General features: G+C 39.5%; 1 protein-coding gene across 7 annotated transcripts in view; it reads right to left on the bottom strand.

The window, feature by feature from the left end:
• FARP1 (FERM, ARH/RhoGEF and pleckstrin domain protein 1) overlaps positions 1–16,098 on the bottom strand; it is a 193,531-nt gene that overhangs the window by 46,765 nt on the left and 130,668 nt on the right. For 5 of the 7 annotated variants that reach the window (XM_084524108.1, XM_084524103.1, XM_084524105.1 and 2 more), the window contains 8 exons: positions 15,184–15,262; positions 12,816–12,913; positions 8,141–8,255; positions 6,826–6,973; positions 4,041–4,136; positions 3,368–3,531; positions 1,939–2,007; positions 1,127–1,202 (listed from right to left, as the gene is read on the bottom strand). In XM_084524108.1, coding sequence (XP_084380234.1) covers positions 1,127–1,202; positions 1,939–2,007; positions 3,368–3,531; positions 4,041–4,136; positions 6,826–6,973; positions 8,141–8,255; positions 12,816–12,913; positions 15,184–15,262 — 845 coding nt within the window. The remainder of the gene's footprint in view (positions 1–1,126; positions 1,203–1,938; positions 2,008–3,367; positions 3,532–4,040; positions 4,137–6,825; positions 6,974–8,140; positions 8,256–12,815; positions 12,914–15,183; positions 15,263–16,098) is intronic. The other 2 variants (XM_084524106.1, XM_084524107.1) reach the window with 1 other exon arrangement.

Below are 16,098 nucleotides of genomic sequence, written 5' to 3'. Positions count from 1 at the left end.
TTGGGTTTTCAGGAATGAAAGGGTCTGTGAATATCAAAAGGAAGCAATGCAAGGAATGTAAAGTGCAAGTAACATTCTTGAATATATTAACTTAGTAGCTTGCACCTGGCATTTACCTGCTCTACCTCATGTAAAGTTATGTGCTAAAAGGTTCATCTCCACAAACACAGATGAATTCAGAGAAGCATTGGTAGGTGGGAGGTAATAACCCCAGTAATCTACTCAGAGAAATGGAGCTCCTCTGGGGACTGTCCTGGCAATTGCTCCATGGTTGTGTGTGTCTGGGGACACCCTTACTAGAGGGATCCGAATTATAGAAGTATTTTCCACTAGTGGACTTTCATCCTGATCAGCCAGGGTGGAACATAATGAGGCTGCTGGTATTATCTGTGTTTGTGTGAGTGTTGTTTTCTGTTTTTCACCTATATGGCTGATGGCTGGCTGCATGTACGTGTGTGCATGCATATATATATATATATATATATATAGTATATATATATATGTATCTGGTATATGTATGTTTGGGTGCCTACTATAAATACACACTCAGCCTTACTACTAGCTGGACCTGGGAACTTGCAGCTGCTGCAGCTTTGCCTCTATAGGGCTACCGGATTTGTAAACTCCTAACACATAACTACTATTAACATCAGACAAACGCATTTGGTATCTACCAGAGATAATGGCTTAAAAGGTCAAAGCTGCATTTTCTCTGAGGAAATAATTCATCTCATCCCTTGTTAATACAACAAAATATTTTGTCATTGGCAGCCCAGACTCCTCAGTGAAGGAAAAGAATTAAACTTTTCTCAAGTGCAATCACCAGCAACAACCTGAGAACCCAGCAGTAACACTGTGGGCTGCAGTTTTTCAGGTGCTCATTAGTACAGCTCAGACAAGCTCACCATTTATGCTTGTCTTGGTGTCTGGAAACAACTCTGTTCCACAGTGGAAATTAACGTATTCCATTTGAAGAACCTGAACACCTGGGGCTCCTGAGCTTCCACTTAGGTGGCAACTGAGCAGAAACGTATGTTCCTAGAGTTTCAAAACACCTATCTGTGGTGGGTAATGTAACAAGAAATATTTAAAAGGCACGATGAAGGGTTTCGTCAACATCACTGACTTGTTTTGGCACCTCTGTATGCTGTTCTGAAGGCTGTGTTGTCAGACTCCTGATGGAACGAATCTTGCTGTGCTTCCTGGAGATAAAAGGAAAATCACAGTAAGAAGCCATTTCAGTTTTCCCGCAAAGAAGAATCAAGACACATGCCTCCTTGAAAACAAAAAACTTTGAATAGTGGCTTTCATAAGAGTTTGCTCCAAAACAGATGCTCCTTTCTGTAATGTTTAAACATGCTATGTGTTGGAAACATACCACTGTAAGAAAAGGGAGAGGCACTGAAGCAGAAGTGGTCTATCACTAGAACATGAGTCATTAGCTCATCAGCAATAAACTGTTGTCATGGTCTTTGTGGCATTTTGGCCATGAATTTTAGCTCACCACAAGCAAGACGAGTTAAGTTCTCCCTTGAGGTTGGCTATACCTATTCCTGTTACCTTCTCTTTTATTCTCAGGTGAATATGCTTACTTAAAATCCATTTATATCCCTTTCTGCTAACATATATTAACCAAATCCCACTGAAGAGGGTGCAAATCAATATGAGAGGAATTTACCTGCAATGGAAGGGTTTTCACTGCTGAAAAACAAATTGAAGACTATTGATTTTAAATAAACTATAGGTTATGCAAACTTCTGCCAAAATGCTCAGGACCAAGGGGATATTATACAAATGACAAGCTGTCAAACCAGCAAAGAAGGAATTTTTTACTTGTACTGGCACTAAGCTCTTAGAATATAACTACCTGGAAGCCACTACTTTTCTTTAAGTTTTATATATATATGTATTTGAGTAGCTCATTTATTTTCCTCTCACCTTTCAAACTGTACTTTTTTGTGCCCTCCTTCTTTAACATAGTCAAGTACTTGCTTCTGAGTCCGTCCACTGGAAGAAAACCACAGTTAAAATTACTAATCTGAGATAATGAATTTGTCACATTTAATAAAATATACTACCTGGTCATCATAAACATGTATGTGGTTAGCACAGAATGTCACAACAACCAGAAAATTATTTGTCACTCTCAACAGAAACTTGTGTAAGATCATAAGAAAGGAGACCTGGTCATATACACACAGATTGTTACCTTTTTGCATGTTACCTCTTTTTTTTTTTTTTTTTTTGCTGTGGAAGTACCTTACGATGTGATTTCAGATCTGATTAAATTCAGTTCTCCGCCCTTTACATAGTACAACATTACTGGGAAGTCACCACAACAGAAAACAAGTAAGGGTTAAGTTTTACTCTCATGATCAAACAAACATTACTGAATCCTTTCAAGAGTTAAACAGCAGCCTTTCCTCCTACCTGCAACCAAGATGAAAGCTTCTGAAATGTATTTCATAGCTCAGTTGCATCAACTAAACATATTTTCTGCAGAGATTTAGGCTGGAACTCACACTCTCCCCTTCTGCTACATGCCATAAAAACATAGTGAGAAAGCCCAGCACTTCCTATTGTGCAAGGATATAAACTCCACAGGGAACTGAAAGCAGTAAAGGAAACGTCCACCTCAAGAATGTTCAATAGAGGAAAGAAAACCTTCCTATTCATTACAGGCTTTCAACTAAATTACTGAAAGGTCTGAAAAAAGTAACCATGTGTATGCAGCACAGATCACTGTAAATGCAGGATGTGGGCAAAACCTGTTCTCCAAACCAGGAGGTAGTAGAATGCATCTGCATTTCTCTATTTATTCTGGCAGAAGCTTAAAAAATTAATAGCTTGTTTACCTTAATATAGGTCTTTCTATCTTAATTAATTTACTGACAGCAGGAAACAAAGTGGGAAGAGAGAATGGCCATATCTACCATGTATTTGTGCAAGGCAGCTATGGTGTACTGACAGTTTATCTCAGCAAAGAAGGGGTTTCTGGTTGCTCAGTTTATATCAGCTTCCCAAAGAAGCTGGCACATTAGCCTCTTTTCTAGAAGCAGAGGGTCTGAAGAGTTACTAGCTGGTGTTACTTCGGACACATTTTTTTAGTGTAAAACCAGCTGGAACCAACAGATCTCGTATCTTACCTCCAGAAAGCTATGTTACAACAGCTACTATGAAATTAATACAGCCTTTTTTTCCCAGTGTTCTCTGCACTATTCTGGCTGAGAAGGTGCAATGGAAAACATAAAGGAACAAGTAACTTCAAGAAGGGAAGCTGAAAGTGATAGGTTTAATCCTAGATCATTATGGAAGTGACTTTGAAATGGGGAGGCAACGAAGCTGGAAAGAAGAAAGGAGGTCTCACCTGAACCTAAATGATGAACCTCTAGAAAAAAGAACAGGCTTGGGCTTTGGTTTAGGTTCTTCAAACAGCCTGAAAAAGGCATGATGCTCCACACAGATCTTCCAGAAAGACTTGCAAAAATCTCGACTGGCCATAAGGAATTCCAGGGTGTCCTGGAACGAACTCTGAAAGTTGAGAGAGCATTTGCAATATGAGCAAGCAAGCAAAACACGTTACAGAGACACGTTACTTACTGGTGAAGCTGGTGCTATATTACAAAAAGGGATTTTTCACGACTCATTGGCTTTCAGGCTTAACAGGCTCTATCCTTCCTTTTTTGAGACATCACTGACCTGCCTGGCAATATCACAGCTATTGCTTAAACTTCCTTTTCCTGACAACTATGACAGAGATAAAGCAGGGCTCTTAACAGTAATGTGAATACTATAACTTAAGAACCCTGATATAATGCCAGAGGCACAGTCAAAAGAAGACTCTGACATTCAGTTTACATTTCCTTAGCTGGGATTGCTCACCTGAGATGCCAGTTTGATGCTTGCAGTAACACACCAGCAACGAACAAAAGCAATTAATTTAAAAATTATCTTGAGGTGATAAAAACTTGTTTGATCTGCAAGTAGAAATTTACCAAACAACCTTTTGTCGGCTTCATACATTCCTGACAAGAACTTACATTCACATCAGGTCGTAGTTTGATAAGGAAACGTTTCCTCTTGAAGCTCAGCTTTCGAACCTTAGCCCAGTTGAAGGCATTGATCTTGGTGTGACCCTGCAGAGGACAAAGCCAGAAGAGTTAGAGCATTACAGACCTGAAGGGAGAAATCAAAACCACTACAGAAAGTTTGCCATACATTAATCATCTATCACTTCACTTGCAGTTATGGTATTTCTTATCTTTCCTCCTTTGGTAGTGCAAACACCCACAGACATTCTTAACCATAAGCATTTGTTGGTGTTACTGAAGGCAGGAAGTTATGGTTAAATTCCTGCATATTTACAGGACTAGGTCCACTGACTAGATGTGAAAGTATATAATCCAGTATCATTGTGCAGAACAGGGTAGCCTATTTTGCCCTTTCATAGGGAGCAATAAAAATAAAAGGAAACTAAATAAATTACCTGTTTCTGAAAGTCAGAAAACACTTTTTTCAAAAAAATACACAACAAAAGCTAACTGTAAGCCTGAGAGAATTTTTCTCCTGAATACTAGTAATTCCCAGACACTGCATTATTAGCCCTATGCTCCAGAATCACAGAATGGTCTAGGTTAGGAAGGACCTTTAAGATCACCTAGATCAAAGCACCCTGCCATGGGCAGGGACACCTCCCACCAGAGCAGGTTGCCCAAAGCCCCATCCAGCCTGGCCTTGAACAATTACCCCTTGTCCTTTCACTACATGCCCTTGTAAAAAGTTTCTCTCCACCTTTCTTATAAGCCTCGTTGAAGTACTAGAAGGCTGCAACAAGATCTCCCCACAGCCTGCTCTTCTCCAGGCTGAACAACGCCAACTCTCTCAGCCTCCCTTTGTAGGTGAAGAGTCTCTACGTTAGAATTGGAGGCATTGTTTTAAAATATTCATTACACCAGTTTGTTCAGCAAAGACTTCAAGACATGTATGCCTACAGCACAGCGCAGACGTTTCAAAGAACAGCGACTAGAGGATAGCTAAATGCAGAAACCCATGTTGATTTGGGCACCGTCACCAGACAAACGTAGGAGTAGTGACAGCGTGATGATTTCTGCTAAGTCAATCTGCTGTCTAAGAATCTGATAACTAACCTCCCTTACAATATTCAGCAGCACCAACACTGATTTCTAAATAAACGTCAGGTTTTAAAGTAAGTCTGTGCGCCTACTGCTTTTGCCATTTGTGAGGGAGCCTTTATTTTGATTTTATACCGATGTTGTTCTAATGAGGTCTTTACATTTCGATTTCTCTCAGCCATATCCATGATAAACAGATGAGCTTAAGGTTCACACCCTATGAGCTGCCTGAACGAACCTCTAAGCTGAAGTGCCAGGCTCCAACTGCTAGGTCAGAGACCGACCTCAGCTTCCTTCTCAGCTCTCAGTCTTGGAGCTCGATCCAGCAAAGTTTCCCAGCTCTTCTGAAAGTTCAGCAAAACCCTCTTTGAAAGTCTCAAAGACTTTACGACAAGAGGAGACAACTGACTTTTAGAGCTGTACAAATCAGGCCTCAGGCCTTCAGCCCGAGGAAGGATCCCAGCTGTTTGCTGGGACCCAGCGAGGCCCACGCTGCTTTGTGTGGATATGTTCCTTCAGCTCCTCAATTTGTAAAGCTTTGCAACTCATTAATTCAACTGATGAAAATACCGTGGGGGAGCAGGGAAGGGCCTGAACATACAATTATTTGAATTGTGGGCATTTCTAACAATATCCTCATGTTCTCATGCTTAAAGCTATGCTCTGGTTTTGTAGCCATACTTGGTTTTGTAGCCATACTGCCAACCCATTTAGGGTTTTTACTTTTTTTTTTTTTTTTTTTTTTTTTTTAGATCTTGGAGCATTTGGGTTAGACATTTCTGGGTCCATTTGTTGCTCTTTTTTTTTTTTTTTAAACAAGAGGACTTATAATTATTTTTCAAGGTTGGAAACACTGTACTACTTTAACTGATGTCAATCTATCAAAATGAGTAGTCTTTTCTGATGCTTATAACAATGGACATTTTAAAGAACTGTTCACTTACTGCTTTTAACACAGTATAGAACGAGGCATTTAGGATGCTAGTAGACATAAGCTCATCTGAAGTGAAAGCAGTTTACACCAGCTGACTATCTGTACGTCCCCAACTGTAAAAGCTCGATTTGTTATTAACCTAAAGGGAACTGGAGAACAAAAATTTGATAAAATTGTTAATGATGGTTCATGAACATGTACTAGGCTCACCAGGGCAGGAGAGGAGAGGAAAGAAATCGAAGGAAAACTACTTTGGGTCTTTTAGTGAAAGAGGCAGGATTCATGGACTTAGCAAAGGCAGAACGGCCAAGAATATTGTAAAAACTTTGAAAAAAAAAAAAGAAGAAAAAATAACACCACAGAAAGCTTGTATGTACTTCCACCATCCTTCTCCTTGTGCTCCATCTGTTTTATTTGTCACTGCTTCACAACCATTTAGTATACACCATGCCTGCAAGACCTGCCTGCTCCTTTAAACAGGAGGTGTCAGCATGACCAACTTGCATACTGTGAGCTGTGGATCAGTTTGCATTTTGAACAGCATATCGTGGTTGAAGATCAAGTTCTAGCCTGTGTGTGTAGACAAAGTAAAAGTCCCTGGAAGTTAAGGACCTAGTGAAGCTAATAATAGGTTTAAGGTTATTGTTAGAAAAAAATTGGAAATTCCTGATTTTTCTTGGTTTAGATCTTGAATTCTTTTTGCTATAAGAGATTTCTCTGCTTTATAAAGTGCATTGTCAAAAGCCTAGCAGCTCTAACCTGAAACACCAGAATGCCTGTGTTGGCTACAGCCAGGTTGATTTTTGTCCCTTCCCTGTCCTTGGCTGGATGCAAGCGTATTCCATACATCTCCAGCCGACGGGCAATCTCCAAAAGCTGGAAGTCAGACTCTGCTGGTGTCTGTCCCCTTGAGAAACAAAACAGAAAAGACACACAGATTCTTCACACCTTTTAATAGAGATCAACAGGTCCTCCAGAGAACAAAGAGACATTTTATCACAGACACTGAAACCTGTCAGGGGTATTACATCTCTATGTTCTTTCTACCTCCACAGACTTTTTATCAGCTAGAACAATTTCATCTTAGTACAGACCAATACAAAAAAAGTCCATAGATTTTACAGTCTAGAAATTTTCTATTAGAAATTATGATAACTCCAATTCTGAGACACCTGAAACACTTAGATTTAGAGTCATTAACAGAAGTCACTCTTACTCTATTATTTTTTCCACTGAAACAACATTTCCTAAATAAATAAATAAATAAAGTCTGTAGGGATGTTGGTCATTGTAAAAGTGAATGTAATACCAAAATGAAAGTAAAACAGAGGACATGAGTATCTTAACATAAATGTTGGGAACCCATAAGCACTAAATTCCTCAAAACTAAATAGTGCAAAAGTTCTGATTATTACTGCAGTAGAGCTCCCTAGCACTCATATCCAGCTCCAGTTAGTTCAAACTGAAACTGTTCCAGTCTTGAAGTGTTTTCAAGTTTCAATAGCACAAAAACACCTCCACTTTTGTATGTCTTATTCTTAATTCTTTTCTAACTCTATTTTTTTTCCAGCCCTTGGGACACCAAGCATTGTCACCTTGAATGCTGTTCCTCCAAATCCCTAATTCTGCAAGCACTTTGTGCTTTTCCTAAAACTGTCATTAAACCTCTTCTTCATCCATCTCTAAATACAGCATGGAAAGTTGAAAAGACAACATTCGATGTCCTTGAAATCAAAAAGTCTACTGTCACAAGTGTCTGACTGATCAGTCATCATTTGCAATCATACCTGCATGCACAAAATCATCAGTGAAGCATTTTGGATGAAATAGACTGTAAAATAATGACATGCTTGAGTGAATATCAAAATCAATTGCTCTTTAAACATCTTGTTATGATGATGGGATAAAGGCGGCTGTAACCTTCAGGAAATTCACAGTCTCGGACGTTTTTTGAGAAGTAACCTTTGAGAAATCCAGAAGCTCAAATCTCTTTTGTACTTACAATCTAGCATGTATTTACAGTTAGAATTACATTAAAAGAAAAGAAGGCTGATAGTAATTAAAAAAGTCTTACATGTGATTACGGTGAAATTCCATGATTTTGTCTTCTAGTGCTTCTTGCTGAGGTATATACTTGTTCTTCGCTAAGTGTTCACGATCTATGTTTTCATCAAAATCCCCAATCTCAGCTGTGGAAAATTTTAAGAAAAGTCTATTAAAACCCTCAATTAAATCTGAGTTATTCAGGCAATTCAGTCTGGGAAGAGGGCAGAGAAGCAAACACAGGTTGCTGTAAGCCATGCCATGGTTTCATGGCTCAGACTCCCACTATTTTATCTTCCAGGCATTCCTCCCGTCTCATCTGTGTGAGCACCTGAGATGTGAGAAACAGCCCAAGGACTCCTCCGATCCACCACAACCACGTAAGTAGATGTTGGATGTCAACTGAACAAATGAAGCCATCACAGTGCTGCCTTGACTTGCGTGCAGGATAAAATGGGGTGACAGGGAGAACAGCATTAACCCAGCAGAACCCACCCTGGTGGTGCTCAGGTGTCTTTTCACAGAGCAGCCAAGCACACGTTTCTCCTTGTGCCCATGCCCCATGGTGTAATCTATGGGGGGAAATCTGAAGAGAATGTTTTATTTACGTGTTTGAATGAATGCATAAATGCAGCGGGTTATGAAACATTTGTCTTCCACTAATTTTGCAGCAGTTTGAGACACATTCTGTCTCCCTCCTCCTCAAAGTTGCTCCCATCTGCTGCAGTTATTCAATAATGTGTGTGCAACAGTATGTCACACCCACCTTCCACTTTGCAGCCCATTCAGTGAGCTTTCCTTTTTTTTTTTTCAGGGGGTAGGGGACCAGGCAATCTGTGTGTGGGTGCCAGATTACTATCTTGTTGCCTGCTATTCTTGGAATGCTTCTTAAAAATCTTGCTATTAGGCTTTTCACAGAGTGAGGTAGCAGCCGCTGCCTGCAGACCTGCCGGTGTAATACAAACGAAGCTACAACGAAGGCTGCTACCTTAATAATGTTGGTGAAATTAAAACGCAGTTCCCTCAAATTAAATCCAGGCTGCAGTCAGACGTATCGTTCTGTGGCTAACGCAGGATATCACAGACCCAAGCTCAGATCCTTGCCTCATCCTCACCTCAGTTCTGCCCATGTAAATGACCTCTTAAGCCAGTTCTGTCCAAAATGAGTTGGCTTAGATAAAGGAAAAGTTTAAGAAGATGCTTAAAACACTGCAGCTGATTTCCAACAAAAGTTTGCCTGTTAGCAGTTATACCTGCAAATGTGGAGGGGGGAGCAATAAGCTCATGTAGGACAAGGAAGACGAGGACCAAAGCATCTGTGAATGACAGAGCAGTAACCTTTCAACCCAAATAGGCTGCAGAGGTCAGAGGTGGGAAGAGATGGTAACTGAGATTGTTTTATTTCAATCCCCTTCCTCATCCCATCTGCTCCTTGAGACAAGTGGCTACAGACACACCACAGAGAATTTGAGAACTCTCTTTTGTAAAAAGGTCCCTCTCATCCCCATCTCTGAAACAGCTCTATTCCAATTTTACTTGCCTCCAGTGACTCAAATCTTTGGGGAACATTTTTAACCCTCACTCAAAAAATGCAGGTTTCTCCTCTTTACTAAGGACATAAGCCTGCCTAGATTTGCAACCCCTCAAATGGCATGGACCTACGCTCATTCAAATGCAGTTCACACCTTGTAGATTTCTGCACGTAGATGTACTTACACCACCTTCTGTAGGGGTTTCTTTGGAGCCAAGTACGACTTATTTCACCACTACACGATTTCTATAATGTTCTCCGCACTTGTCAACTGCAAATCCATTATCAAAATTGTCCTCTGGGCTTTCTAATTGCTTCTGAATTTGTTCTCTCTGACCTCGTACTCAGCATCTTTTCCTTCATCTCTCCCCAGATCTCCTTCTCCAGCTGAAATTTCTCTCCAGTAGCACTCCCTCTAGAAAAAGAGGGAGCTGTATTTTGAATATTATCAGCCTTGCATATGTCTTCTTTAAAATCTTCCTGTGTGTTTTAGCCAAAGATTGATTCCCACTGATGCTCCCATTTTCTTATCTTGCAAGTGCTTTACACCACTCTCTGTATTCTGTCTGCATTAGAACTTCTGATGTGTCTCATGCTTTATATTCCAGCTTTTTCCCTTTAATCAGTCCGTCCTACAGATTACACATTTGCTGTATCAAAGTGTCCTCTCACTTCTGACACTTTCTACAATGCTTTTAAGGTGTTTTTAAACACAATGTTTCAAATATAAATCTCATTCTGTAATATACATGCTAATTTAACAGAAACCTATTTGCTGTCATATTAGATTTCATAAAAAAATAACAGGCTATAACATTGGCAAAAGCCTGTATACGTAAAATAAAGGTGCTTGGAATCAGATATCCCCCATGGAAACTGCCAGGAGGCACACATTGATAAGACATACAATACCTCATCTCCTACATTCTCAGTCCTTCCACTTTCATATCATTACTCTTATCAGCTGCCAAGTTTTATTTTTGTTGCAGACAAATATGTAATATTTTTTAGCTCCTAAATAATAAGCCAGAGAGAAAATAAATACAAAAGACAGCCATGTGGGTAAGACACAGCTACAGACTCATATCAAAGCAAATTTTCATGGAAAAATGTTCATGAGACACAAAATGGATGAATAAATGAGACGGCCACAAAGTTCAGGCTCAGGTTTTTATCAAACATTGTCACACAAAAATGGGGTGGGTAAAAAACATCAAAAAAAGTCTAAGTTGCAGTCAGGAGATGGCGAGGGGAGCAACACCACAGGGGCACCGTGAGGCACCACATCCTTCTGCCCAAAGCATCAGGTCAGATTCTGTAGGTACTGTCTCACTTCTACATATGAATCTTTTGCCTCTCTCCTTCTGACAAGAGGGAAAAATTTGTTGTTTTTTTTTTCAGTACAGAAGTATCTTTCCTTACGCTCCAGAAGGAGAGTACTACCTGATTCCTAAAATCACAGTTCAGAAATCAATCTGCACATCAAGCTCACAGGTAAAAGGGACAAAGAACTAAAACTGTTTCAAGAGCACCGTGATCATTTCCAAGAATTGAGGAAAATTACTTGATTCAACAGCATAATGCGTCTCAGCAGCACAAGAGCAATGGTGGTAATTTGATGCTTTTGTACACTTTAAAATTAAGGATTCTTGTATGCCTGCGTGGCCATGTTGGGGAGAATGGCCAAGTGTATGATGGAGGAATTTTGAAAAACACTCAGTAAAACTTAAATTTGACTATGCAAGGATGGGAAAGGGAAAGAGAAGGCTTGTAAAAGTGAAAGGACATCCTGTGATTTTATCCTTTTAGCCTGTTGCTTTAGGAAAACAAGCTAGTGGTTGCACTCAGCAGCTGAGGCACCAGAACAGTAAAGAATTTAACTGAGTAATCAATAAGACTTAAGACATGAACTAAGATCTAAGTAGAAGTCGTACAGACAGTAACACATACAGATCAGGAGAGTTCAAAAGAGGATGATCATAAAGCAGCATCGCTATGACAGACACGTGTATTAGGGTATCCTCTCCCCAATATCTTTCATAGGTGCACAGACATCTATTAGGAAGACCCGCCCTCCTAGAATGCAGTGTAAGAAGGGATACTCAATTTCCCCAAAATGATCAAGACATTTTGTCCTTGAGACGAGAGGAAGTTAGAATTAGCTTAACCAAGGAAAGAACTACAGCTGGTGTACTGGACACCATAACAGGAAAAACTAAGACACAAAAAGCTTGGTAGCTAAGGATTACATATATATATATATATATATATTTAAGGCTGCTGCAAAAATACTCAGTTTTCAAATGGTTTGAGGAATACAAAATTTCAGAGAGGCTGCTGTACAGACCTTTATTGCTCCTAAACCACTCTGGGCAGTGATGACCATGGCAAAAAGAAAACCATGCAATACCTGCCTTTCCAACAGCACTTGATGAGAAACTAACCTAACACTCAGACTATGACAAAGGATCATGAGATTTATTTATTCATCAAAAAAGAACTTCTGAACACCTTTGTTGACTGCAATTTCAACAAAACAGCATTTCACTGGAAATATGCAATACTGAATTGTACAATGACCATTCAAAACACATGCTACAAAACACATGCAATGACCATCACACATGCTACTTTTTTGAGAGTAAGAGTAGCAAAAAAAAGTCTAGTTGTGCATACTTTGCAATTAAAAAGAAAAGCTTAAAATCTACTCCTTCTCCCCCCGCCCCCCCCAGTTTCCTTGTGCCTTAGTAGGACTTAGGACTGTGCCTTAGGCTGGCATTCTAAGCATGTTTATTTACTACATTCTCTAGACAGCACACAGATCTCCAGGAATTTGAATGCTCTGCTGACATGGTACAAGGTTAAATATAAATAATGATGCAGGAATTCAGGAGAATTCATCTTGTTTGTTATTGCCTGCAAAGTTTGCTTTTAAAAGGATTCAAGGCAGACCATCAAACTTGTGCTTTAAAAATGCAAATCTGGTGTCCAGGAGCTTGATTTTATTTATGAGAGTAATTTTTCTGTATTTTAATGCTATTATACAGAAATATAATAAATTATCCATATGGCTTAAGCCTGTCTCCCACCAGCTGCTAGCAGGTAATGCAGCAAAACACGCCCAACCAATTTATCCTGTTTATCATCCTGGAAAAGAAGAAAGAAGCAAACTTACACTGTACTATGTGTGAGATTAAGAGGGCAGTGCTGGTATCATTACACGTTAGCCTTCCCTGTGCCAGGTCCTGCTTCACTTGCAATGCAAATAGGTACCTGCAAAACAAACACGAACAAAGAGTTACACGAAGCAGGAGGGAAAGATGGAAAAGTATCCATTTTTTTTCAACAGGTTCCTTTCACTTTTTGGCATCTACAGAAGCGATCTGAATTTCCTAAGTTTAGAGGCTAAATAAAATGTAACAGGTACTGTATTACAGCCATTAGTCTTACATGGTTGCTGCTAAGCAGAACCATGGTATCTCTCTTTCTCACTCCTTTTCTCTCTATTTTAACCAGATCAATGAGATCTGGAAGTGGCAATGGAAGTAAATGTGACAGCTATTACGTGCTCAGCAATTATACCACAAGCAGCAGAAGATAATGGGCCTGCTTGTAACTATGAAGAAACACCAGATAAACCAGTGATTTAGAGTTATCACTAAGTTCTTGTAGAACAGAAGGGGAACTTTAAAGTTTCCACCTTGGCTCTCACCTGGAAATGAGAAGCAAGATCATCATTGTACTACTCTAGCTAGCTCTGATACTTTGCAGCCCCGTTACCTGTACCACCACCAGCCGTATTTAACATATTTGCTTCCAAACAAGCCACGTAGGGCAATTCAACAGCCTATGTGCATGGACATCACAGGTCCACAACACTATTTCAACATTTACATTTCTTCTAGCTTCTACAGGACTTAAAATATCTCAGTTCCACTCCATAACAAATGCTTCTCTAGAAAAAAAATGACCTAATAGTGAGCATTTCCCCTATACTTGGTATGTAACCCAAATTAGACAGGCACCTTACTTAACAAGCCTTCCAATGACCACAGTTCCTCTGGGGAGGAATTCCTACTAGGATCTCAACAGTTTTTACTAATTACTGTATTTAATTTTTTTTTTACTAATTTCCTGTATTTTAATATATTCAGTGAGAAGCTCTAATTTGAAGAGTGAGTTTCTGAATGAGATGTAGGTAAATTAAATGAAAAATGCAAACTGAGTTGAGAGAATGGAAGCTAACATACACAGTACATGAAATAATATAGCAGATCTAAATAACATCCTTTTGAAACCTCCAGACACCTGCCTTACCACATAAAATTCACCCCAGTTGAAGAATAAAGCACAATAATGTTATATTCTCTGCTCTCCAAGTGATGAAGCAGTTCCCTGTGGAAATTCTTTCACATCTTACACACTGCTGTGTACATACATTCAAGGGCCCTAGCACACACATTTAAAATCTAACTAAAAAAGTCATTAAGATTCAGAGACACGTCTCCAGGCACAGGAAGAAATCCCCAAAAATCAATTTACAGTGCACATTCTAAGCAGCTGATATGCAGAATATCTATTCAGAAGCAGAATGCTTAATTACTAACATAGCAATGTGAATTTTCATTCATTCCTTTATTTTTACTCAGTCTTTCAAGAAAATATTCCTTCTTCCTACTTTTCCATTTTTCTCTGCCTGAGCCAGTAAGGCTTTGGAATCATTTTTTTTTTCCCCATTGCATTGCTCTATTACCAAACCAAGACAGAGATAAACACAAAACACCACAAAGGTGGACTTGTTCTTTACAAAGCAGGTTATGGAGATACAAAAGCTCCTTGTAAAAGACGACATCACCTTAAGGGAAGATTAAAAGTAAAAACTAAGAATTAAAATACTGAATCAGAACAGAAAAAAATGTAATTACAAAAATACTAACCGTAGACCTGATAAAGAGTTGACAAGTTTCAGTGATAAAATACTGTAATGAAATGGAGTGTTTTTGACTAAAAAGAAAGGCTTTGCTAATGAGGAAAAACCTTACTAGGTCCCTCATATGTGTATTGACTTACAGAGAAATACGATCCATCTCTCTCCATGCCAACACAGCATGAAATTTAGAGCTCAAATCAAGTTTCTAAAGAGCCTGAAAATAAACACATCCTTAAAGAATTGTATCTTTAAGAAATACATGTCTATCCTTGTCTACTTGCCTCTTCCTCTTCATTTTATTCCCTCTCTTTTCCATTTCTGCATCTCTGAAGTCCCACTTCCAGACACTGGCTACATAAATAGGGTCCCCCAGCTGCCTCAACTTGGCAAATCCTGCAGGACAACTCTGTCCCAAACGTGCGTGCAGAGTCACACGTGTCCCTCAGTATAGAGAAGTGCCCCAGGGCACTCAATGGTGAGGAAATAACATCAAGTTAATTTGGAGAGGGAGCCATTGATCCCATCATCTCACCCTATGATCTCAGATCCCATGTTCTCCCCTCTGCCCACCAGCAATTTAACAGAAAAATAGTATGGTCACACAACTACTAACCTTGTCAATTCCTCCTGCAGCTGAGCATGGTCAGGTGGGAAGAATTTTACCACAAATTTTACAACAACATGCTTCGGTCCTAGGGGAAACATCAAAGGAGGTTAGTGATACGTTTGTAACATGCCAGCCAAATTTTATGACACAGAATGATGCACAAGGGATATGTGGAATCTGCAGCGCATACATATACACACTAATCTCCCATCCTTTGTCAGTATTTTTGACGCTCTTCAGGTTATTTAGAAATGACGAAATAAAACTTATACAATAAAACAATAAACACAATGAAACAGAGCAATGAATAAGCACAGTAAAATAGAACAGACACTTGGTGGATGGATACTCTGCCAAAACCAAGTCTGGTTTTAGTAATTGTATCAGTTGATCCAATAACATATACTAAGTGTGTCTATTACCCTTGATTCAGAACAGGAGGGAGCTAAATACAGTCTGGTTTTCAACTCCAGCAGCAAATTACTATTTCTGTGTTAACAGCAGCACATTTGTTCTGACTCTTACAAATAGAGTAAGTCACAAACTGGGTCCAGTGACAAAAGGAGCAACGCATCTCTCATGTGAGAGGGAGGGTTTCCAGAGAATATACCAATACTAACCTGACCAGAAAGGCACCTAGTGGTAAAGCTCACGAAATGAAGACCTTTACTGATATTTGACAGGGAAACAGAATCACCAAAACCTTTCTTGTTCACTTCTCTTCCCAAAGCTGATGGCTATGTACAATTTCCTTTTCTCTCCCACTGCAACGTTCCCTGACTTCCCTAGCCCAGCCATTTTCTCCTCTGGGGCTAAGACATTTCCAAGTGCTGCAGCAGTGCCCTGTTAGCTGTCACAAATTTGCCTGCTCCTTCCCATTAGTAACTTCTTTCAGTTCTTTTTCTTTTATCCTGATTACGG

This window comes from Aythya ferina (assembly GCF_964211825.1).
Source record: "Aythya ferina genome assembly, chromosome: 1".
Lineage (NCBI taxonomy): Eukaryota > Metazoa > Chordata > Aves > Anseriformes > Anatidae > Aythya > Aythya ferina.
This window is presented reverse-complemented; position numbering and strand designations above follow the sequence as displayed.